We start from the raw sequence: 25,401 nt of genomic DNA, 5'->3' as shown, positions 1-25,401 counted from the left end.
ATGCTGCCAGACCTGAGTTTTTCCAGGTATTTCTGTTTTTGTTTTTAATACAGGTATCCCCAGGTTTGGACTGACAAATGGCCAGTAATATTCGTGCCGCACAAATGCCAGACAATGACAATCTTCAACAAGAGAGAATCTAACCATCGCCCTTTTACATTCAATAGCATTACCATCACTGAATCCCCCACTATCAACATCCTGGGGGCTACCATTGACCAGAAACTGAACTGGACTAGCCATATAAATACAGTGGCTAGAAGAGCAGGTCAGAGGCTATGGATTCTGCGACAAGTAACTCACCTCTTGACTACCAAAGCCTGTCTACCATCTACCAAGGCACAAGTCAGGAGTGTGATGGAATACTATCCACTTGCCTAGCTGAGAGCAGCTCCAACAACACTCAAGAAACTTGGCACCATCCAGGACAAAGCAGCCTGTTTGATTGGCGTTGCATCCACAAACATTCACGCACAGTGGCAGCAGTGTGAACCATCTACAAGATGCACTGCAGGAACTCGCCAAGCTTCCTTAGACAGCACCTTCCAAACCCATGACCACTACTTCCCAGAAGGACAAGAGCAATAGACACATGATGACACCAGCAACTGGAAGTTCCCCTTCAAGCCAGTCACCATCCTGACTTGGAAATATATCGCTGGGTCAAAATCCTGGACAAAAACAGAATTGCCTGGAAAAACTCAGCAGGTCTGGCAGCATCGGCGGAGAAGAAAAGAGTTGACATTTTGAGTCCTCATGACCCTTTGACAGAACTAGGTGAATCCAAGAAAGGGGTGAAATATAAGCTGGTTTAAGGTGTGTTTGGGTGGGGGGGGGGGGGGGGGGGGGGGGGGGGGGGAAGAAGTGGAGGGGGTTGGTGTGGTTGTAGGGACAAACAAGCAGTGATAGAAGCAGATCATCAAAAGATGTCACAGGCAACAGAACAAAAGAACACATAGGTGTTAAAGTTGGTGATATTATCTAAATGAATGTGCTAATTAAGAATGGGCACTGAAGGTATAGCTCTAGTGGGGGTGGGGGGAGCATAAAAGATTTAAAAATATTTAAAAATAATGGAAATAGGTGGGAAAAGAAAAATCTATATAATTTATTGGAAAAAACAAAAGGAAGGGGGAAGAAGCAGAAAGGGGGTGGGGATGGAGGAGGGAGCTCAAGACCTAAAGTTATTGAATTCAGTATTCAGTCCGGAAGGCTGTAAAGTGCCTAGTCGGAAAATGAGGTGTTGTTCCTCCAGTTTGCGTTGGGCTTCACTGGAACAATGCAGCAAGCCAAGGATAGACATGTGGGCAAGAGAGCAGGGTGGAGTGTTAAAATGGCAAGCGACAGGGAAGTTTGGGTCATTCTTGCAGACAGACCGCAAAATCCTGGAACTGCCTCCCTAACAGCAATGAGATGTTCTTACACCACTGGGACTGCAGCAGTTCAAGAAGCAGCTCACCACCACCAGTTAGGGATGGGCAATAAATGCTGGCCTAGCCAATGACACCCACATCCCATGAAAGAATTTTTTTGAAGAAGTGTGTTCTGAGAGTGCTTTTTCAATTTGGCATGGTTTGTAAATAACTGAACTTAGCCGAATAGTATTGCCTCCACTTGTATTTTAGCATGGTTATCGTGCATTACCAAGAACCTTGTTGTGACTGCATATGCTCGGTCTGCCACTTCCCTCTCCTGACTCCTCCGTTCCTCTCCCAAGTCTTTGCTAGAGCTCATTGTGAGAGCTCAGATGGGGAAGCAGCTAAGGGTTTGGCAGAGTGTTGATGAATTGGAGGGAATGAGTGAGATGGTGAAGGGGTTGAGGAGATGGAGGTGTCAGAGTGGAGGTAAGCTAGGAAGAGTAGTAAGTAGAAAAAGGGAGGGTCTTTGGGCCAGTTCAAGGCAGCCAATAGGTTTTAATGTAAAAATTGCAGGTCAGGAACGCAACCCACCTTGATTACATGCTTTCTTATGGGAAAGTGATTTTTGTTTAGCAGGCTGTTTATTAAAAAACGTGAGGTTTGCTAAGTGAGGGATAGCTGTACAGACATGTTTGCGTATTCCATATGGAAAGAAAATTGGGTGACACAAAGTTCATGAGTATTGCTGAAATGAGGGTGAAGTTGAAAGGCTTGGGTATTAATGTGTCAAATCATTACTGCACAGCAATTGACAAATCAAATAGAATGCTCAACGAAAGTCAAAACAGAATACTATTAAAGATGTGCATCAGGTGAACTTGTGAAGAAACTAATTGGTTTGAATCAGATTACAAATAACTGTGGGCAGCTCTGCTTCCTGAGAAATAAGGCAAAGATTCAAGCCCTAGATTTAGAAGCCCTAAGATTTGTCCTGAGCATTCAATGATGGGTCATGAAGAAAGAGCAGTCAAATTTGGTCCTTTTAGCCTTGAAGTGAGGTAGAGAGACCTTGTAGAGTTCAATAACTATAGCAAACCAGGCGTGTGCAATCTTTTTTCTTTTGTGTCAGGGTAAGTGCATTCTATGAAGGCTCAAACACCACTCTTTAAATCAGTGCTTCTGTAAGTTTGTCAATTATCTCAATTGCCCTAGTCAATCCTAAATCAGAACATGCTTAAGAGTACTTTGCAGGGTTCATATACATGGAGGCGGAGGGTGAATTTTCCTTGGAAACTCCACAAATAGCCCTGAAAAATCAATGATGGGAGTGAAAAAATTTTTTAAAAAGTTGCCCCATGTATTTTGATTGGAGGAACAGTGAGCACGTGCGAGAGAATCTATGAGGAGCTGCTGCTCTCAGCACAGATTGATTCTCCGATGTTGCTGTTCCAGCTTCTTAGCCAGGCGGGGGTTCTGGCCGTGACGCTCTCAGCATAGTGACCCTAGTGCAGTAGCCAGTGGATGTGGCCGACCAGGAACTGGAGACCAGCTTTGGAGGAGTGTCTTGGCTTTGGTCTGAGCAGGAATCAGCTGCTGAATCTGTTGCCTGTCAAGGTGGAGCTGCCACAGGCTCCACGCTGTGTCCTGCACTTGTTCCTCTGGCGGCAGAGCCTCACTAGCCCCAGATCCGGTACCTGGGGGATCCGTCTATAACTGCCTCCGGGCTTGGCTTCAACTTGGGCAGGTTTGCACCTTGGGAGTGGCCGGCACTGGCGAGCAGCAGCTCGACTGTGTGTGTCTCCCTCACACCCTAGTGGGGGTTGGAGAGAGGTGGTAGAGCATTATCTTGTGGTTTTGTTTTGTTAAATTCTTTCCAGTAACTTGGTTTTTTTGAACTGATTTCTAAGAAAGTGACATAAACCAGAATTGAGTTGCAAGGATGTTATTTATCCTGCACAGAGGAAACATTCATCTAACTTGTCAGTGAAACTCAAATTAGTTGAAATTCTTGATTAGGTTACAGCATTGATCCTCATTTCTTATGTTGAACTTTATTTCTGTAGATGTACATCCATACTCTTTCTCTGTAGCCTACAATCTGTTTCAGTGGAATTTGGTGAACCTGACTTTATTTTGTTATTGTTAATTGGGAATTGTATTTAGAATCCAAATTTAAGAGAAAATACTAAGGAAGAATGGTATCCTGAATTCACGTTGAAATGAAAAGGAGCCCGTGAAAACCAAAAACTCAACCTGAAACTCAAAGCCTTCAAGAAAGTCTCAAGAAGGGCCCTTCAAAAAAAATCTCACCCTTGGGCCCTTTCCATCCTATTGGCACCACAACATTTAGTGGACAAATCAATGCGAATCGGGTTGAATTGCCTTGACTTAAGAGTGCCACAAATAAGTTGTCAGTGTTTTGAGGAATGGATTTTCAGGGCCCTAAGGCCTTATTGATCCTATGGCTGCAGGTTGAACATCCCGATACAGTTGGAACACTATTTCAAGTTAAACTGCGACAGGCAAGAGGCCAAAAGTTTAAACTAGTAACTTTATTGTTTTGTTCATAAAATAATGAACACTAAATCGATATCCATATAGGTTAGTGAAGGCAAAAACCTTAAAGATTAGTGAAGGCAAAATCCTACCATCGCTTTTAAACCACTCTTTGGGATGAGAGTATTGCTGGCAAGGTTGGCATATATAGCTCATCCTCAGTTGCTTAAAATGCAACAGTCATATTGAAGGTACTACCACAATGCAGATAAATAGTTTCTTCAGGATTTTCCTGTGGGCTTCTAAGCACTGCTATCAGGCTCAAATGGAATCAGAAGTCTGCACTGAGAGAAACAGTCAGTAAATGCAGTTTCTGCCAGAGAAGCCAATTATTGGCCAGAGGGTGGACTCACCATCCAGTTAAGTATGGCAGGCTGGCTCTCCAAACCAGATGGCCAATCAGGGTTTTTCCAACTTGAGAGCAGCAACAGGATGCCTTGGCAGGTAAGCGAGAGTGAGGCATTTCAAAATGGAGGCATTTCAAAATGGAGGCACCACCTGAACTTTTTCAAAGTTTAAACTAAAAATGACAGTTGCAACACTGTAAGTAGGGAGATCCCCCCTCACAAAGCAGCCCAGGGAGGACCTCTAAATTTGTCTGGAGCGTTGCCTACTCTGCCACTGGGAGGCCACCTCCAGACTGTTAAACTGGTCCAATGGAGTAAACTCCAGTTGGGCTCTTTCAGTTGGCCTTATGATTATTAATTAGCTTAATCAGCTCCTCACCACAGTAGCCCTGCCACCGTTCCCCATCCTGCCTCTGGGGAAAATGGCCAAGGGCAGCATGCAGCTGGGGAACTGGTAAGCAGTGCTGTTATTAGCCCTTTGACTTGACAATCATGCAAGAAGAGTGATGGACTAGGGGAACTTGGAAGTGATGTTCCCGAAGGCCTATTGCCCTTTGGTGACCTCCATTACCCATGAGGATAGTATGGAAGGTTCTGCCAAAAAATTTTTGACAATTTGCTGCATGTATCCTGCTGGTAGTACAAGCTACAGCCCTGATATGCCAGTATCTAGTAACCATGATATTTGCATGACTGTTGCAGTTCAGTTTCTAGCCACTGGTGTTCCCTAGGATGTTGATGGTGTAAAATGTGTGATGGTAATGCCATCGAATGTCAAAGAATTTGGTTAGGCTCTCTCTTCTTGGCAATGGCCCTGGCAATTGTGTGGCAGAAATGTTACTTGCTATTAGATCAAGTCTGGGTGTTATCCAGGTCTTGCTTCATGCAGGCATGGACTATTTCATTGTCATAAGGAATAAGAATTTTATGCAGTCATCATTGTGCACATCATGTATGACCTTATGATACAAGTGAAGGTCATTACACAGAGTTACATAGAATATAAGGCACAGAATGCAGCCATTTGGCCCAAGTGGTCCATGCTGGCATTTATGCTCCACTCTAGTCTCCTATATTTCTTCATCTAAATCTACCATCGTAACCCTGTATTCCTTTCTCCCTCGTGCTTGTCTAACTCCCCTTGAATACATCTATACAATTTGCTTCAACCACTCCCTGTGGTAGCAGGTTTCACATTCTCACCACACTTGGGTAAAGTTTTTTTTCTGAATTCCATGTTGAATTTCTTGGTGACTATCAAACTTTGATGGCTTCTAGTTGTGCTTTTCCCCACAAGAGGAAATGTGTTCTCTCTATCCATTCTATCAACCTTTCACAAATGCAAAGATCTCTATTAGAACATAAGAAATAGGAGCAGGACTAGGCCATCATCCCTTCGAGCCTGTGCTGCTATTCAATGAGAATAGCTGATCATCTCCTTCAACACCATTTTCCTGAACAATCCCTGTATCCCTCGATGTCCTTAAGATGTAGAAATAGGGGAACTCGCAGGAAGTGGTGTTCCCATGTGTCCAACTGCCCCTGTCTTTCCAGGTGGCAGAGGTCACTGGTTTGGAAGTTGCTTTTGAAGGAGCATTGGCAAGTTGCTATCGTGCATCTTGTAAATGGTGTACACAGCTGCCACTGTGCATCAGTGGTGGAGGGCGTGAATGTTTAAGGTGGTGGAAGGGGTACTGATCAAGCGGGCTGCTTTGCCCTGGATGGTGCCGAGCTTCTTGAGTGTTGTTGGAACTGCAATCATCTAAGCAAGTGGAGAGTATTCCATCACACTCTGACTTGTGCCTTATAGATGGTGGACAGGCTTTGGGGAGTCAGGAGTTGAATTACTTGCCACAGAATCCCCAGCCTCTGACCTATTCTTGTAGCCACAGTTTTTATATGACTGGTTCAGTTCAGTTTCTGGTCAGTGGTAAACCCCAGGATGTTGATGGTAGGAGATTCGGTGATGGTAATATAGAAATTACATTAGTTATCTGCCAGTTTTTTGGAATTGCACCTTTTTTAAAGAATTATTAAAATGTGTGCTAATGCTTCTGGCTCTTGCCTATATTCTCTTAAAACGCATGGATGCAATCCATCCAGACCAGTGGCTTTATCCTGAGCTTTAGATTATTCAAAACATTCCCTTTTTATTTAAAATGCACTTCTTACTTGTGACTTAATGTCATATCTACCCATTCTGTCTCCCATAAGTACCAGAGCAAAACAGTTTCTGCCATGTATGTCATTTCCTATGGTCCCTGTCTATTCCTTGTTCTATTTGCATTGCAGCCTTCCTTTTTTATTGGTGTCTGTAAAATACTTTGTTTTATGTTCCTTGATAATTTAGTTTTGTAAATTCTCTTTACCTTCCTAGTTGTTTTTGATCTCTCCTAGTCTCTTCGCATTCTCTTACCTGTGATATTTTACCTGCACTCTGAACATCATTCTAAATATTTCCCATTGTTGCTAGCCAAAATTGCCAATCTTATTTTCACAAGTTCTATTCTCAGCACTCAGTTGGCTTTTCTCTAATCTGATACTTAATGTCCTTCTTTCTCACCATCATGAAGCATTTTAGTTACTATTATAGTTACTATTTCCACAAGTATAATAGAAAGGGACAGGAACTGAGATTGTTCTAATTATCATGATCCATTCCCCCATTTTGGGATTCCATTCCTCCCTTCCAGCTATATTTACAATTGAGATTACACTTCACTGTGGAATTTATGAATGTGATTGTATAATACCATGATCTTTATATGGACTCACATTTGAAATCCTACAATGAAAACATTTTGAAATTGTCTATTGCATAAGTGGGAGATTTTGACTTGAGCATTAGCAGATTGGTTTGGTATGTGTAATAGGGAAATTCCAGATACTGACACCTACCTTTAGGAAGGTAGAGGAACATCCATTCCAATGGTTATAACCTGAGTATGTATCACAATATTGGGTAAATTGCATTCAAGTGATCATTGGTCCTTGTTATGAGGGAAGTGATCAGACTAATTTCATGTCTGAATGGAGGTGTTACTTTTAAATATACAGTCCACCTAATGAAATGTGCTACAGAAAAGATTACCAAAATGAATGACCTAATACAAGAACAATTGCCCTCGCCCCTACCCTGTGAACCCCCATGACCAACCCCCCAGCGCACAATGTAAGAACTCAATTTTCCTTATCCCCCGTACCTACCTCTTCTATCCAATTAATATCAGGGTAGCTGAAATTCCCTTTTCACTCAGTTCCCTAATTTGTCCGCATATTTCTTCCTCCACCTCCCTTCCACTATTGGGTTTAGACTACACCTATTAACAGTGAAACAACTGAACATTGTCGGCCTAGAGCGCTGCCGTGAACTCCTCCAGTGATGTCCTAGGGCTGAAATGATTGGTTTCTTCCTATTGTGCCTAGTATGACTTAAATTATTAAAGGAGTTCTGGCCTTGATTCCCACTTACTTCGGTTTTCCCTGACACCTCCGTGCCTGCACTCTGAAATACTGCGTTGATGTTAAGCAGTTATTTGTGCTGCGACTGAGATGTCATGGAAAGAAAGGAGATGATTTAACGTTCTTGCTATCCTCGAGGGTTGTGGAGAAGTTTAGTGGTTTAGCTAACTCAAGATCCTAGATATCCAACCTGAGATTGACCCAATCTGTGTGGTTCACATCTGCAATGCTAATTGTACATCTGGAAACCTATTGTTTCATTCTCTGTATATGTAATAAATAAAACTACCTTTTGACATCTGCATTCTAACACATAGCATTCTGTTGAGTAAGCTCCCGTTGTACGTCCTACTCTAACTACGTGAATGAAGACTTCTGGTGTGTAGTTTTCCACGTGGATCTGTGTATGTGAGAGTTAAAGGGGAGGAGATGGTGTACTGGCTCAAACTGCGTCACCTATCCCGGTTGGAGTTGTGTACTCTTTCAACGACACAGTCAAAGTCTACGATTTTCTGTTCCAGTAAGTCTGCGGAGAAACCTTGAGAATCGCTCCTTCAGATGCGACAACTTAACGCGGTTTAAGGAGTCGGGATCCCAGTTTCACAAGAAGCTGGAATCAACTTTTCTGCCTTAAAAAAAATCGATTAAAAGGAACGGATCGGTTGTGTCTTCGAAACTCCAAGATCCGAACCGCGATCGAAAAGGATATTATTGCAGTACTTACCATTTTTAAATGCTTGGATTACAGATTTTGAGGGTTATCGGTTATTTGAGGGTTTATTAATCGGGTGAGCTTGATTGCTTTAGAATTTTATTTCGGTTTCTGTGCAATACTTTGATAGATTAGTCCGGGCACTGCGACTTTCTGAGCATGATGTCACTGTTTGCTCATGTTGGTTGAGTGCTGGAGTTCGTGGTTTACCGCCCCCTGTCCTGATATAGAGGTGATTGTAAGAGCCAATTCTCCGCAGTGCTCAGCTGCATTTCATCCCTTTTGTATTTCCAAGGCCTTTTTTTAAACCGCCAGCTGATGGTCCACCCCCAAAATCAGCTAAGAGTTGGGAACAGTGGTGTATAAGTTATTTTGCGGTAGTTAGGCGTGGTCGTGGGCACCCGGAGAGGCGACTGCTGCAGTTTGGCAATCGGAGCCAAAATTACAAAAGGGCAGATGAACGAATCCGAGTAAACAGTCATGATTATAAGAGGAATGGTTGAACTGAACCATACTTGCCTCCTGTCTTCATGACTAAACAACTGCGCTCCGGAGGAGAAATTCCTGGAATGTGTATGAGATGGGATTCTGGAGCAGTACGTTGAGGAGCCAACTAGGGATTTTTTTTTTGGATTTGGTGTTGTGGGAAATTAATAAAGGACAAATTAATAACCTTGCTGTGAAAGGAGCCTTTGGGGAAAGTGACCATAATATAAGTGCATTAAGTTTGAATGTGATATAAACAACAATAGATAAAAACAAAAAAACTGCGGATGCTGGAAATCCAAAACAAAAACAGAATTACCTGGAAAAACTCAGCAGGTCTGGCAGCATCGGCGGAGAAGAAAAGAGTTGACGTTTCGAGTCCTCATGACCCTTCGACAGAACTAACTAAGTTCTGTCGAAGGGTCATGAGGACTCGAAACGTCAACTCTTTTCTTCTCCGCCGATGCTGCCAGACCTGCTGAGTTTTTCCAGGTAATTCTGTTTTTGTTTTGAATGTGATATAGTTCATTCTCAAACTAGGGTCTTAAATCTGAAGAAAATAAACTATGTAGGTATGAGGGGCAAGTTGGCTATGGTGGATTGGGAAAATACACTAAAAGATTTGACGGCACACAGGCAGTGGCTTTATTTATTTATTTTTTAAAATTGAAGTATTTAAAGAAACATTACATGGCTTACAACAGATATGCATTTCTCAAAGGCACAAACACCCAAAGGGGAAAGGTAAATCAACTGTGGTTAAGCAAAGAAGTTAAATTGCATTAGATCAAAGGAAGTGGCTTATAAGGATACCAAAAAAAGGTGGTAAGCCCGAGGATTGGGAGCAAATTAGAACCCAGCAAAGGAGAAACTGATTAAGAAAGGGAAAAGAGAATATGAATGCAAACTAGCAAAGAACATAAAGACTGTAAAGGTAAAAGTGTGTGGAAAGAAAACGATTAGCTGGGACAAAGGTAGGCCCATTACAGACAGGAACAGGAGAATTTATAGTGAACCGGGAAATGAAGGAACCAAGCAGTTACTTTGTATCTTCTGTAAAAGCAGATGCAGAAAATCTTCCGGAAATACTAGGCGACCAAGGGATTTGTGAAACTGAGGAACTAAAATAAATTAATATTAGTAAAGAGGTAGCACTTGAAAAAATAACTGGATTGAAGGTTGATAAATCCGCTGGACCAGATGAGCTTGTTATCCCAAAGTGTTGAAGGAGGTGGCTAGAGAGGTAGTGGATGGTTATCTTTCAAAACTCTATAGCTTCTGGAAAGGTTTGTGCAGAATGGAAAGTAGCAAATGTAACCCCACTATTTAAGAAGGGAGGAAGAGTGAGAATGGAGAACTACAAACCTGTTAGTTTGACATCAGTAGTAGGGAAAATTTTAGAATCTATTACAAAGGATATGATAACTGGATATTTAGAAAAGAATGGTAAAATTGGGCAGAGTCAGCATGGATTTGTGAAAGGGAAATCATGTTTGGCAAACTAGTTGGAGTTATTTTTTAGATTATTACTTGTAGCATAGATAAAGGAGATCCAGTGGATGTGGTGTATTTGGATTTTCAGAAGGCATTTCATGAGGTCCCACACAGGAGTTTAGTAAATAAAATAGAGTGTATTGGACTGGGGGAGATATACTAGTATGAATTGGGAATTGATTCACAGACAGAAAGCAGAGTAAGAATAAACAGGTCATTCTCAGGATGGCAGGTTGTTACTAGTGTGCTACTGTAAGGATAGTGCTAGGCCCACAGCTGTTCACAATCTAAGTAAATGATCTGGATGTGGGGACCAATTGTAATATTTCTAAATTTGCTGACATCAAATTGGGAAAGCAAGTTGTGAAGAGGTGCAAGGAGGCTTCAAGACGATTTGGACAGACTAAGTGAATTGGCTAAAACATGGCAAATATAATTTAATGTGAATAAGTGCGAAGTTATCCACTTTGATAGGAATAACAGAGAATATTTTGTAATTGGTGGGAGCGATGACTTTCATCATGGTTTGGAAATTCTACGGAGTCCAGACACAATGAACTTTCTGCCCATAACGAGTCACTAAAAGCTGGCATACAGGTGCAGCAAGCAATTAGGAATGCAAATGGTATGTTGGCCTTCATCACAAGGGACTTGAGTAGAGGCATAAAGATGTCTTTCTGCAGTTGTATAGAGCCTTGGTGAGACTGCACTGGAGTACTGTGTACAGCTTTGGTCCCCTTATCTAAGGAGGGATATAATGCCATAGAGGGAGTGCAATGGAGGTTCACTTAATCCCTGGGATGGTGGGGTTGTGTTATGAAAAGAGATTTGGGAGACTGGGCCTGTATTCCCTAGAGTTTTGAATAATGAGGGGTGATCTCATTGAAATTTACAAAATTCTTACAGGGTGTGACAGGATAGATAAAGATAAAAACAAAAAACTGCAGATGCTGGAAATCCAAAACAAAAGCAGAATTACCTGGAAAAACTCAGCAGGTCTGGCAGCATCGGCGGAGAAGAAAAGAGTCGACGTTTCGAATCCCCATGACCCTTCGACAGAACTGACGAAGGGTCATGGGGACTCGAAACATCGACTCTTTTCTTCTCCGCCGATGCTGCCAGACCTGCTGAGTTTTTCCAGCTAATTCTGTAGATAAAGATAACATGTTTTCCCTAGCTGGTAAGTCTAAAAGCAGGGGACATAATCTCAGGATAAGGGGTAGGCCATTTAAGACTGAGATGAGGAGGAATTTCTTCACTGAGATTGGTGAACCTTTGGAATTTTCTGCCCCATTGAGCATTCAAAACAGAAATCTATGTATGACCAACTTAGCTAGAGGCAATATTCATATCTGTCTAGTTATGAGAACAGTTTTTTGTTTTTATGCTCCAATTCTTACTCCAATTAGCCTGAATAAAGCATACATTCCATACCTCAAATAAGCCATTTGCTCCAGAGCACATGGTTGTGGATGAGAATGGGATATGAAATAGACTGTTGTTGGTGCCCTTTTATTCATTCATGGAATGTTGGCTTCGCTGGCTGGGCCAGCATTTATTGCCTATTCCCAGTTGCCCTTGAGAAGGTGGTGGTGAGCTGCCTTCTTGAACCACTGCACAAGTAACTGATGCCAATGCATTTCTGGTTCACCTATCACCCTGTAGTTAACTTGCAACCATCCATTGCTATACTAAGACGCTTTCATTTATCAGTAACAAAATACAAGTGTCGCTATGTTCTATCACATGAAAATCCTCCTACCCGAACATTGCTGCTTTGCTACTTTGGCTGTACCATTGTGGAAGGCACCATCCAGACAAAGAACAAAGAGAATTGGTACTTGCCTGTAGCAGTTCAGAGTGCCATTGGCGAAGGATGAGAATCTCATCAACTACAGTTGTTGCAGGGCTTGGGTGATCCGGGAAAAGGAGTGTTGATAACTGGAAAATTAATCAAAAAAATAAGGAAATTGACTTTGTGAAGCCTTTCACATCCTTGGGATGTTCCAGTGTTTCACAGCCAATTAATTTCTTATAAATTGTAGTACCGCTTGTAATGATAAATGCAGCAGCCAATTTAGACGTTAACAGAGTGCCAGATAACCAGATAATAGTTGCAGTGATGTTAGTTGAAGGATAAATACTGGCCAATCCTTTGATAGAATTTAGGATAACAGTCCATCTCTTTGAATTCAGTGGGATTTTTTGCATCCACCTGAACAAGCAGGCAGAGCTGTGGTTTAATACCTCATTTGAAAGATGGCGTCTCTGGGAGAGAAGTGAAATGCAAGAGAGTATATTCTGTCTTGCATACAATGAAGCATCTTAGATCTTTGCGAGTAAACAAACTGTGTAACATTGAGCTCAGATTGTCCACTATTCTTGTGAAACATTGTGAGGGACATGATGCAGAGTAATTTCTGTAGTAATGGAGAGCTCTTGCACATCACTGCTGCAAGGTTTTGAGTGATAATTTTTTCCTGCAAGTTTCAAACTAAAAATGAGACAATTTGAACTTATCCTACTGCACAATCCCCGTGGTTTACAGTAGAATGATAGAACTTTTACAGCACAGAGGCCATTCAGTGTGTTGTCCATGCTGGCTCTTTGCAAGAGCAAGTCGGTTAGGCTGCTCCCCTGTTCTTTCCCCATAGCCCTGCAAATCTTTTTCTCTTCAGGTGCTTATCTAACTGCGTTTTGAAAGCAGTGATTGTATCTCCTTCCGCCACACTCTAGGCAGTGCATTCCAGACCGTAACTTCTTGCTGCATTTACTTTTTTTAAAAAAAGCTTTTCTTCATGTTGCCATTGGTTCTTTCGCCAATCACCTTAAGCTGGTGTCCTTTGTTTCTCAACCCTTCTGCCAAAGGGAGTAGTTTTTCTCTCTCTCTTTACTCTTGTCTAGGCAGAAGCCAAGTATATCTAGAGAGACCAGCTTTCAACAGCAAGCATAATAGCAGTGCAGGAACATAAAGTCAATTCTCCAAAACAATAGGATTTCTTCAGGTGTTTTAAGTGGCAAAGCAAAATCGGCTTGTGTGCAATTGGAATCGTACCTGTGGATAGTCCATACTGTAACTATAGTAGTTCCAGCTACTTTTTCAAACTGAAATAATAATACCTTCTAACAGAAGATAGCCTTCAAGGATCTATGCCTCGCACTAAGTGCTCCCTTGTCTGAAGGAGATGTTGTGCATGACAAGTTTTCTTTAAATGTTTTCTGGTTGATTGAATATTAACATGCATGTGTGTTGTAGAGGGAACTGAACTAGTTTAAAAGGTGGTATCTAATTAGATGGTCTTTCCTGTGTTTTATCTGTGTAAAATTATGCTGATCAGATATTTATGATCTAAATTCAACTTGGTAAATTTAATTTGCATTCTCTCATTAATTTGCTAACCTGGCATGTGTTCTCCTATCATCTGACACATGCATTATAAAACAGTGCACTTGGGCACAGAGTTGCAGCATGCATGATCACAAGTAATTCTTCCCTACCAGCACCCTCCAAATTACCTTTGTCTCTTGTATGTTGTCTTTCCAAACATTAATTTGTGTCTGAAGTAGGGTGTATACTGAGTGTAATAGAGGCACTTATTTTTTAATCCCCTTCCAAAAGGAGATTCCATTTCAGCTACTATTATGCAACTTCAATCTCTGTTGGCGAAGGGCTCCGAGGAAGCAGGTTTATTTATCTGGTCCGTTGGTCGGGCAACAGCACAGGACACTGAGATTGTAGTAATTATCATGATCCACTCCCTCATTTTGAAGATTCAATTTCTTTCTTTCCAATCATATTTGTAAATTGTGAGATTGCACTTCACTTCACTGTGGAATTTGAGATTGTATACTGCCATGATCTTTATATGAAATCATACAAAGAAACATTTCAAAATTGTCTATTGCATAAGTGGGTGATTTTTGACCTTAGCGTTAGCAGATTGATTTGGTATGTGTAATGGGGAAATTCCAGATACTGAGCCCTGCCTTTAGGAAGACAGAGGAACAGCCATTCCAGTGGTTATAACCTGAGGATATGTCGCAACAATATTGGCTATATTGCATTCAGGTGATCAGATTGGTTCGTGTTAAAAGGAAGTGATCAGATTATTTTTTTCATCTGTCTGAATCAGAGCTTAATTTTTAAATATACAGTCTACTATATGGAATGTGTTTCCTTCATTTTGGTAATACTTATTGAATCAAATATTAGAACTGAAAGAGAAGAAAGACTTTTAAATTGCCAAGATTTCTCAGTTGCACTTAATATGGTCCAGGCCAGATCTGATACTGTTGAACTATTAAGGTGTTTTTGAGAATTATTCATGAAAAAGAAATAAATGAAAAATGATCCAAATCATTTATTAAATCATTTTTTACCGTTAAGTTCGTTTTGAATCTTCGCACATATAAGAGTCATAAGGTAATGCCTTTTAAATTACCTGTATTTCCCTATATTCTTCTCAAGGTATTAACTCATTGAAAGTTAAAATAAAATCTGTACTTTATGTTCATGTGTGAATCTTTGCTAAGTTTCAGTAGATTTTTAGTTGTCATGAGAGCCTGCTTTGATCTGTCCTCAATGTCCACACTTCTACGTTTACAGTAGAAGATGTTGAATAGTGATCAGAAGTCTTCACTTTATCTTGCACAATGAAGAGGCAATGACTCTTGTAGTATCCCAAATGTCATTTTACCCAACGTAAGATAATTCACAGCATTGCAACCAAGTTGGTTTTTTGTAGTTGTTTGTGTTCTGGTGGCCTGTAAGCTGGGCATTAAAACATGTGACTGGAGGAAGGTTGGCACAGCAAGTAATCTGGAGGTTCAAATTGCACCAGAGAACTGACGATCCCTTTCCCATGACTGTGAAGGCCTTAGTTTTGAATACTTTTCTGATCTGCAGTGCTGGTGGGGATGCTGTGGCATGGACTGCAATGCTGGTGGGGATGCTCTGGCATGGATTTGCTTTCCTGTTGAACACCAACCATTCCAACTGTACAGAAGCTCATCTGTTCTCCTTTGATGTCGCATCTAATAAATTACAAACCAGCATCTATTAAATAGTGATTCTATGCTGCTAGAGTGGTGTGTGGTTTGCACTCCCTCCACCATATCATGTCTCTGATTTACATTACACTGGACCAGTGTTCTGTCTCGTTCTCCATATGTAAAATTGGAGGGGGAGTTGCTTGGCTCACTGGTTCATTTAAGGTAGACTCCCATATGCATCATGTGCCGTATGGGGAAAACCTAAGAGAGAAAAAGTTGATACAGATTTATCAAGCCATCTTTAATTTTCTCACCAAACATTTCATGTACTTGGGATGCACCATATATTCTGCAGGCCCTTTTTTGCAAATGAGCAAAGTAGTCACTACATTTCCTCTTTCCTTTTTGTTTTCCCCACATTGCTTACAATTTTGTGAAGGAAGAGATGGTAAGGATTATGTAAACTTAACCCTTTTATTTGGCTGGTCAACATCCGAAGAAAAATACAGTTTACTGTCTGAAGTATAAAATTCCAGGGAGACATCTTTGTATTCAGAGAAGCCTGAGCTTATCTAATCGAAATTACTTTGTCTCATTTAGAGAACCTTCTGACTACATCACAACAGTAAATCTGGAGGAGCAAAATTGTAGTGTGAGTTTAAAGTAATGGATTCTCTTCTAGATTATAAAGCAGCCTGTGTCTCATCTGTGTGAGTGAAGTCTACTATGGCTTTTGACTGAAACCATGATTGTGACTAATTGAAGAGTAGTTTTATTTCCCATTCATTAAAATCAGCAGGCTGTAATCATCTTAGAATTGATCAGAACTGTTGAAAGTTGAATGAGCTTTCTTTCTCAAATTATTGTGTTTCAGTTTTGGAATGCCTCCAATAAGTTTTGTTGGTAAGTGTGGGAATACATAATTTTAGATCTTTTTGGTCCCTGTTCTCCCTGGTATTTTGTTTTGTGAAGTATACAATAATGAGGATAAAATATTGACTTTCTGAAGGTGCAATAAAACTTGTTTTTTTGCAAATGATAAACTCATCTGAAACCCAAGTTAGCATTTTTTTTCTGTTGTCACTTTTAGCCATATATTCTGCAAGCTGTTGCATGAGGATATGATCCTCTCATTACCTAAGTAACTATACATGGATGTGAAAATATTACACCAATCTGGGAGCAAGAGTGATAAGTGCAACTGTTTCCACATCTAAAGGATAAATATGTAGTCTTTTTCTGTTAAAGTGCCAACAAAGGCTTACTTTCGTAAGTAAATTTCTAGACATTCAGACAAAACATTGATGTTCAATAGCCTCTCTGTGCTGTTAGCTGATCTCAGCTAGGACTGTAACAGGAGTATTGCACTTGCCTTTGCAGTACCCCTAGCCGAAGATCATCTGTTTGAGTTGAAGGCCGATGTATTATCTCTGGAGGATTAGCCTTTTATAATCCAATTTTAAATTTATTATTGTTTAATTGAATGCCCCAATAATTTTCCAGCCTGCACATTGCCAAGCTTTTTGAATGGATACTTTCTTTTTGCCACTTTTATCACCAGTTATTGACAGTGAGCATCTTGGTTAAGATTGAAGTTGCCATTAAGGTGTCCTAATGCTCCTTAGTTTCAAATCCTAAACCACACCCTCTAAAATATCAGTCTTCATTTTTCTTTCTCTACTACCCTTTTAATTTTGCTCTGAGTGCCATTGCAGCTTCATTTAAGATGTGATCCTCTTAGCAGCTGAGCTGTGTTTTCCACCTCATCAACCGATGTTAAATTCTAATCAAGCTATACAATGAGAGAGCAATGTGCCACACTCTCTGCCTCCTTATGTTTGTGTCAGTTTGTCTGTGTGCTAATACCTTTGCCTCTCAGTCATAAATTGTGGATTCAAACCTCACTCCAGGATTTAATCACAATATGCAGGCTGCCATTTCAATGCTGTGCAAATGAAGTTGTTAAACCTGAACCATGCATACTTGGATGTTTTTTAAAAAAAACCCTTGGAACTATTGAACAAGGAGCTCATGTCTTGTCCAACATATAACTTAAAAAGCACTACCAAAACAGATTATCTAATCATTTGTCTCCTTAGTGCTTGTGAGATCTTGCTATGTGCCAACTATCGCTTACATTTACCTACAAGCAGTGAAATTAATGAATTTAAGCAGGTTCTCACTGTCCTGTAATGAAGCTTAAAAGCCCAAAGGTACATAACTTCTGTTTTGGGTCATAGTATGAATGTGCATGGGGTAACCGTTGACTGTATAGCTGATGATAGAAATCGAGAAAAGGATAATTCCCTGTATATTTCATGACTGAGTTGTGGTAATGCTATTTGTGATGTAATACCTTATTTGCAGCCCAGTGTGGAATTTAGAGGATAGGCATGAAATCCATTACAGAGTGGGCACTAACTCAAGTGTTGGGTAGGAGAAGATCTATATAGGCTAATGTCATTGGCCTGTACAGGAGTCTGGGGATTATCTACTTCTGGCAGCATGGAGCTGAATCGTATTCTGAAATGTATCATTTTGGTCACCAAATGTACAAGTAATGCCTTGTAGTACAATCACTGGATTTGGGGAGGAAGCCAGCCATTGATGCCAGTACTGTACTGTAATAAGAATATAATGTTAGAATTGATGTTTATCTTAATTTGCAGAGCTTCATTTATTTAAAAATGAGATTGAGTTTTCTAATTGCTTTTTGCAGAAACGTCATCACAAAATGGTTATACACAAATGTGTTTTTCAATGAAACTGGGCTTCTCGCATTCACCAATTTAAACTTTTGATTTCATAGAATCGCACAGAAAGCTATTCAGATTATCTTGCCAGTGCTGATTCTTTGAAAGTTATCTGATTATTTCCACTCCCTGGGTCCTCCCCCATAACCCTGTAAAATGTTTCCCTTCCAACTTTATAATCCTATTTTCTTTTGGATGTTAGAATTAAATCTGCTTCCACCACTCTTGCAGGCAGTCCATTCCAGATTATCAACATGCTGCATTCATTTTGAAAAGTTTCCCCTCTCCTCGAGTTCTTTTGTCAGTTGGTATTAAGTCTGTGTCCCTTGGTTTCCGACTCTTCTGCCAGAGGACACAGTTTCTCCCTGTTTACTATATCAAATCCCTCTATTAATTCATCTCCTTCACCTTTTGCTGTAAGGAGAACAATCCCAGCTTCTCGAGTCTCCACAAAACTGAATTTCCTCAGCCACTGTATCCTTGTGTAAAATCTCCTGCAACCTCTTGACATCCTTCCTAAATTGCGGCATCCAGAAGTGAATACAATACTCCAGCTGAGGCTTAGCCAGTGATTCATAACATGCTTGCTTTTGCCCTTTATACCTCTGTTTATAAACCTACAGATTGCATGATTTTAAAATAATCTTTTCAACTTATCTTGACTTCATTGATTCTGTCAATCTACTTTGTTTATCCCAATATATTTTACTAAAGTTGTTTGCCATTTTCTGAAGCAAATGGTAGCGAATTTAAAATTTCATCAAGAGCTTTTTAGTTGGTCAGTTTGAAGATGTCTATTGAAATAGATTTTTTTCCCCTATTAGCCTGTCTAAACCTAAATTATATGATTTAAATGTTTTTGAAATAAGTATTTTCTTTTTCTATTTAGGTGCATCAAGTAGATTGGAATATTGAAGCAAGTATTGGCAAAGAGCAGCTGCAATGGAAGATAATATGAGACTTCATGAACTGTAATTTGTGACAAGTTGGTTTTGCCAATTCTGCATTGTGGTTGGATCAAAGGCTGAACCTTTGCTTTTATCTGCATTAAGAATTGATTGAGTTTTTTTGGAACATATCTGAAGACCAAAATCTCTTGATCATCGAGGATTTAAGTACCAGAATTCCAGTATACTTGTGTTGTGATCCCTTTAAATTTGGAAGATGCCGATCCTAAAACAGCTTGTGGCCAGCTCCAATCAGTCCAAACGGCGGTCTCGCATAGACTTGACTGCAGATATGATCAGTGCTCCTCTTGGTGATTTCCGTCACACTATGCACGTGGGTCGTGGGGGTGATGTCTTTGGCGACACTTCATTCCTATCTAGCAAGGTTGGAGCTGCTGCTGCTGCTCCTCCTCCTGCTGAAGCAACCCCCAAACCAGGGCTTCTGTCTCGGAAATTCAGAAGCAGCAGCAAACGGTCTCAGTCTGTAACGCGTGTTGATAAGCGAGACACACTAACACAAAGTGATTCAGCTATCTTTGTGAAAAATGCTGTGTCTTTGCCTCAGCTCAATGATAAAACTGTGGAGCCCACTAATCAGATGGCAAAGAGTCTTTCATCAAGCCCCCTAAAGAAGCTTGGAAGCGAACAAATGGAAGATAAACCTGTCAATGGGGCTGTAAGCATAACTGAAAGTAAATCTACTGAATATCAAGATGAGCGAGATTTTGGAGATATTACGGACCTTCCTACATCTCTCTCCAGTGGTGGCTTTCCACTAAAGCATGCTGAATCCATCATGTCATTTCATGTTGATCTTGGCCCTTCGATGCTTGGTGATATTTTAAGTGTTATGGAGAAAGATACTTGGGAAAATGATATTGATCTTGGCTTTGGAGATGACAAAGAAGTACCCCATTCAAATTCACAAAAGGTGGTCACAGAGAAGTTTGTAGAGGGGCCTGCAGTATCAACAGTGGCATTGCAAAGTAACATTAATAATGTTGTATACAGCACAGCATCTGGAAGTCACTTATCACAAGATAGTGGCTCTGTGTCAAGTTTGGCATCTGGGGCTACAGAAGAGAGGCGATCAGTTTATGAGGGAGTTAGTCATGGAGATGTAGACAGTATGAAAAATATTGCTGAATCCAGAGATGCCTTCAGAGAGGAAGAGAATGAAGGAGATGAGGATTTTACCTTCATGGATGAAGAGGATGAAATCCGTGTGTAGAATTGCCCTTTGTGGAATATTTGCTTTTTTTAAGGATTTGGAGAGCAAGATGAATTTGTCTGTCCTAGAATTTACAGCATTAATGAATTATGGCAGGATTGCACTAGACTCATACACTATAAACTCAAAATAAGTTCTGTAAAGGCTGTAACCAAAATTCTTCAATCCACATAGGCCAGCAACATCTGCAGTTACTTGTGGCGACTCACTGCTTATGTTTTATTCAACCAGAGTTAACTGTGTATTATGCACAGGTTTGTGCTACCTTTATATAAAAAAAGTACATTCTGTTATTGATCTCATCTTAATTTTTGACTGTTTATTAAGAGGCCAAAAGGACTTTCTTCAGAAGATGTGGCTTGTCTACTTCCTGTTTCAATATTCGGCCTTGTATTTAGAAACTTTAGTTTTAAGGTGCCCCACTACTAAATTTCAGTTGTTTACTTTTTCCTCCCTCCTGCTGTTCTTCTAGATGTTCATTTGACAAGTTTAGAACAAAGCTTTTCAGTATATGCACACAGTCTTCTGTGATGCATCAAACCTTCACCTGAGATAGCTGAGTTTCACCAACTCTTTGGGCACTAATTTATTTTCACAGGTTAAGATGTGGATTGCAGTTTCTTTACTCATCACCTCTTCAGTAACATTTCTGAAATAGTATATAGAAACATAGAATATTCCAATTTTTCAATATTATAACAATCTTGAACATTAAAATAGGCCACATTGTTATAGAATACTAATATCCTTAATGCTTCTAAATGTTCTCTCATCTGTTTCAATGAAAAGCAGTTATGACATAATAGCACAATGGTCTTTGATACACAGAGTAGTAGTGATGTGTTTGAGACTGTCATTGAAACCTGCCAGGCCAAGGTGTGATGACCACTCTCTGCCTAGTTGATCACATGCTAATCCACTTTCATTTCATTAAGTGGGGACTGAGCTTGAATTGATCCTAATATTGCAACAGTGATTATCCTTCAAAAGTATTTCACTGGCTGCAAAGCAGTTTGGGGCATCATGAGGTCATGAAAGGTGCTTTAGAAATGAAAGTTTATGTTATGTTCAGAATGATGAGAACCAGGTTCTAAGGCATTATCCACCTACATTAAACTATCGAGTCTTCGAGTCTTTCTAAGACTTGACTGCTTTTCATTCCAATTTTTTGTTAAATGAGTGCAATAATACGTAGAATATTTGTGCATTTCCTTCACCCTACTGTTGCCATCTTTCCCCTCAACACTGGTCTTCATCATCAAACCCCCCCCCCGCTTTCAAAAGAATACTTTTACAAGGCACGTTGCATGTATTCCACAGTTACAATAGAGTTGGGGAGTGGGAGTGAGTGGGGGGTTTACATCCAAAGGAACAGGTCAACACACCAGCCAACTAGCTGGCTCCTAAGCTTAAAGTCTAAGGTTTCGGGTAGCAAAAGAGAGAGAGAGATTTTTAATTCTCCTTTTACCAAGACACAGATTGGGTTAAGATTTTAGTGTGCTTTCTTGGACAAGTGAACGCCTATCAAGACCATGGACATGCAAGCTCTTACCTCAGTATGCCATAAAGAAAAGGCATCCTGTTTCAAAATCTTTGAGGTGAAGGGTGAATATTCTGCTCTATGTATGCACATAGAATAAAATTGTCTTGCATAGGTAACCTTAAATTTGTACCTGCAATAATGTCTTGATTTGTTGTGCACTCTTAATTGTAGGCAGATTGTATTCACAAATTCAATACTGGTTGTCAATTGAAGTGTAGTATTATGTATAATTCATTGTATTAATATACAAATTAAGTAGCTGAAAAGTCTCAAGGTAAAGGACAAATATGCAACAGCTAAATTTAGTAATGCAGCCATTGTGTTACATTTACAAATGCATGTTTTGGAACAAAAGCCTCAGATGCAAAATGGCAGTAACTGTATTAACATAATCCAGCAATGCAAAAGAAAAGCTGTTTTCCTCCAAGGAGCATTTTACTTTACTGACTGTCAATTGGAAAGGGTTGAAATTAAAGCAAACTGTTTCTATAGAAAAGAACACTACTAGTCAATAATTCATCAACAATTCCAATTTTTCACATTTTAATAAATTAATCGCAGTTCGCACCAAAACATTTCTGCCAATACTGGAGCCCCACCCCTTATTCCTCCATTCTCCGAATGGTAGCATTTGAAAATAGGGATGTGGCACTTAACATTCTGTTCCCACCAGCGTCTAACACACTACAATTTTTTAGTGGGCCAAGAAACTGGAAAGTAAGTAAGCAGTGCTCCCTTAAAACATGCCGCTTTACTTTAATATATACAAATTGGGGTCCTATGATTTACAATTGAGTTTCCATTGGGCACAGTGCAGAACTGTACCTAGTGTGACTTAACTGGTAGTGTTCATAGGACCTGCTGGGTGCTGCTACCAAAACACTAACAATTATGCCTTCAAAAGAAGCGTGCATGAATGCTTCTAGCCCACAAAAATCATTTGACTTGATTCTACTGCAGGTGTGGTTATACTTTCTAGGCACCAGCCCCACCTGATAACATGACCCTACCAGTGCAACTCCAAGGGCCAGCTGCTGGAGATGGTTTAGGCCAATTACTGGAAGGGCATCCAATCTCAATGCCCAACTTCCACATATTTTCTACCTACAATGTAAATTAGGTTTGGAAGTGAATAATGCAAACTGCATAAGCAACTGAAGGATTATTTGAATACAAAATTACATGACTATTATTATCAATGTTGAGCAGAGAAAAAGTGTTGTAAAGGAGCATGTTATGGAGTTAGATTTTTTGACAAATTCTTTATCTCCAGTTTCTTATGCTAGTTTAAGGTGATGAATTAGGCCAAATCATCCACCTATGGGCAATGCTAGTATCTATTCTTTCTTTATAGAAATGAAGAATTAAATGTTTGCTCTATTGTAAAATTAAATGTTTTGATTCCCTTTTTTAAATGACTTCAATCTTATCGCCCTACTTCCCCATAACTCTTCAACATTAATATTGTATGTAAAACACAAATTTGAATACTTTCAAAGGCAGGAATTAGAATAGTGCCTTGTGATATTAATTTTCTTCAGTTTTTTCATATTACAGATTAATTCAGTATGGATTAAGAACAGAATTTTCTTTTAAAAATGGACAAGAGTAGCTGCGTTTTTCAGGAATGTGTTCCTGTTGCTGGTGTTGCACAATATGTTGCTTTACAGCCTAATTTTTTAATTTGAAAATTTATACTATTATTTGGTGATCGGTGGTGGCTCCTACCATGAATGCTGGAATGTATAAGAGACAAGTTGCCATAAAACACACTTTTGTGCAGGACAGTAGTTTTGCTCAACATTGTAATCATGTACACTTTCTAGCCATTACATGTTTTATATGGTACAGTGTAAAGTGTTGGGTCTAATCTAAAGTGTTTTTGTTCAGCATGTTGAATACTGATCATTTTCAACATGACAGCTGTGCACACAGCCCAGTGTACTACATTAACTGTATGCTTAACAGGAATGTGAAGGTTGATACTTATGTTGGGAAGCAGTCTAGATATTGACCCTAATTGTCTTCCAGACAAGACTTGAGGTCAAATTAGATGATGCAGTGCTATAAGTATGTTTTGTGTGTAATATAGCTTCAACACTAAATTAATTCCTTTGCATTTTAAAAAGAGAAATCAGTGTACATAAGTTAAGTGTTTCTATCCTGTGATGTAAGCTGCAGCATACAAACTTTTTTTTAAGTTCCTTTTTATTAATAAAAAGTAGTATTTGATCATCTTTAAAATTGGCTTGTTAATAAAGAGCAGTTTAGGGGGTGGGGGAGGAGGAATGGTGACCAGAGCATCACAGAAAGTAGCAGCAAAGTATTTATCTTGTATAGAACTGTTTCTGATCTAATTTCAATTTATGTCCATTGTTAAATTATAAAGTGAAAAGAAAAAGCTGCAAATGTTGGAGATTTGAAATAAAATGCTCGAAACACTCAGCCAGTTGGTATCTGTGATGGGTAATGATGTTTCAGGTATGTACTGTTCACAACATACTAGTGCATGGATAAAAGATGTTACCATCCCGTGCTTGGTTTCATTTGTATAGTGTTCTTTCACCCCATCTAACTGTGCAGGGCTTGCAGGTACATTTGCTGCTGATGCAGAAAACCACTGAACAGGTGGGATAGAAGGAGCATAGTTTAGAATATTTTTGGTATTTTTTTGTAAATAAAATTGATATGGATAATCTGGAGTTTGGAAAATTGAACTAAAACCTAAATACTCAGTAAATACAGGTTCCCTGTTAAACTGGTCCATGAATGTAATACCAGAAAATCTGATTTGAAACTTACCACTAAAATGATTTTTTTTGCACATGACCTATTCTGCTAGTAACCTTTTAATAAATCCAATTGTGTGCCAAATATTTAAATAAAACTTAGTTGCTAAACTATACTGCAGCTGTGAAGTGCTCTCTTCTCTGCTCTCCCAACCATATTTAACCACAGAGGTACTACATTGTATGTGTATATGTATTGATAGCTCACTTTTTTATTGTGTATTTTTTTCCTAATGAAAATGAATGAAATAAACTGACAAGTCTTACTTTAAAGGTTTTACTTTTGAAATGCATCAGCAATACTAAAACCCAAGTGGTACTATAGCTGATTTCACTGAACACAAGCTAATATTTTAAAATGCTTTGTCATATCAGAGTAGTGAACAACATTGGTTTATTGATTTTGGGGGATTTTTTTGGTTAATAAACTGTATGCAAAGTGGACTCTTTGTTGTGTATTGTGAATTGTTTTTGCTGCTATTTGACCTCATTCTAGCCATATACCTATTGCTGACTGAAGCAAGGCTGTCAGTGGTAGATAACACCACAACAAAATAACTATTATGTGCTTTGGAGCAAATGGGTTGGCTTGTGTACAGAGATGATTTGTCCAGCAGGGTCAGGGAATGTGAGCAGGAATAGAAAGAACTGCGTCACACACATACTAGAAAGTACCAGGTTCATTTTTTTAAAAGTTGGTGCTAAGTTATTTAAGCTGTGGTGCTGATTGG

General features: G+C 39.7%; 1 protein-coding gene across 6 annotated transcripts in view; it reads left to right on the top strand.

Moving 5' to 3' along the window:
• The window catches only part of LOC121293612 (cdc42 effector protein 4-like), a 30,771-nt gene extending 5,659 nt beyond the window's left edge, over positions 1-25,112 (top strand). For 4 of the 6 annotated variants that reach the window (XM_041216725.1, XM_041216727.1, XM_041216726.1 and 1 more), the window contains exon 2: positions 19,050-25,112. In XM_041216725.1, coding sequence (XP_041072659.1) covers positions 19,325-20,338 — 1,014 coding nt within the window. In that variant the 5' untranslated portion in view covers positions 19,050-19,324 and the 3' untranslated portion in view covers positions 20,339-25,112. Of the gene's footprint in view, positions 1-8,104; positions 8,512-19,049 lie in introns of those variants that run through there. The other 2 variants (XM_041216728.1, XM_041216724.1) reach the window with 2 other exon arrangements.
• The last annotated feature ends 289 nt before the right edge of the window (positions 25,113-25,401 follow it).

This window comes from Carcharodon carcharias, chromosome 22 (genome assembly GCF_017639515.1).
Source record: "Carcharodon carcharias isolate sCarCar2 chromosome 22, sCarCar2.pri, whole genome shotgun sequence".
Taxonomy (NCBI): domain Eukaryota; kingdom Metazoa; phylum Chordata; class Chondrichthyes; order Lamniformes; family Lamnidae; genus Carcharodon; species Carcharodon carcharias.
This window is presented reverse-complemented; position numbering and strand designations above follow the sequence as displayed.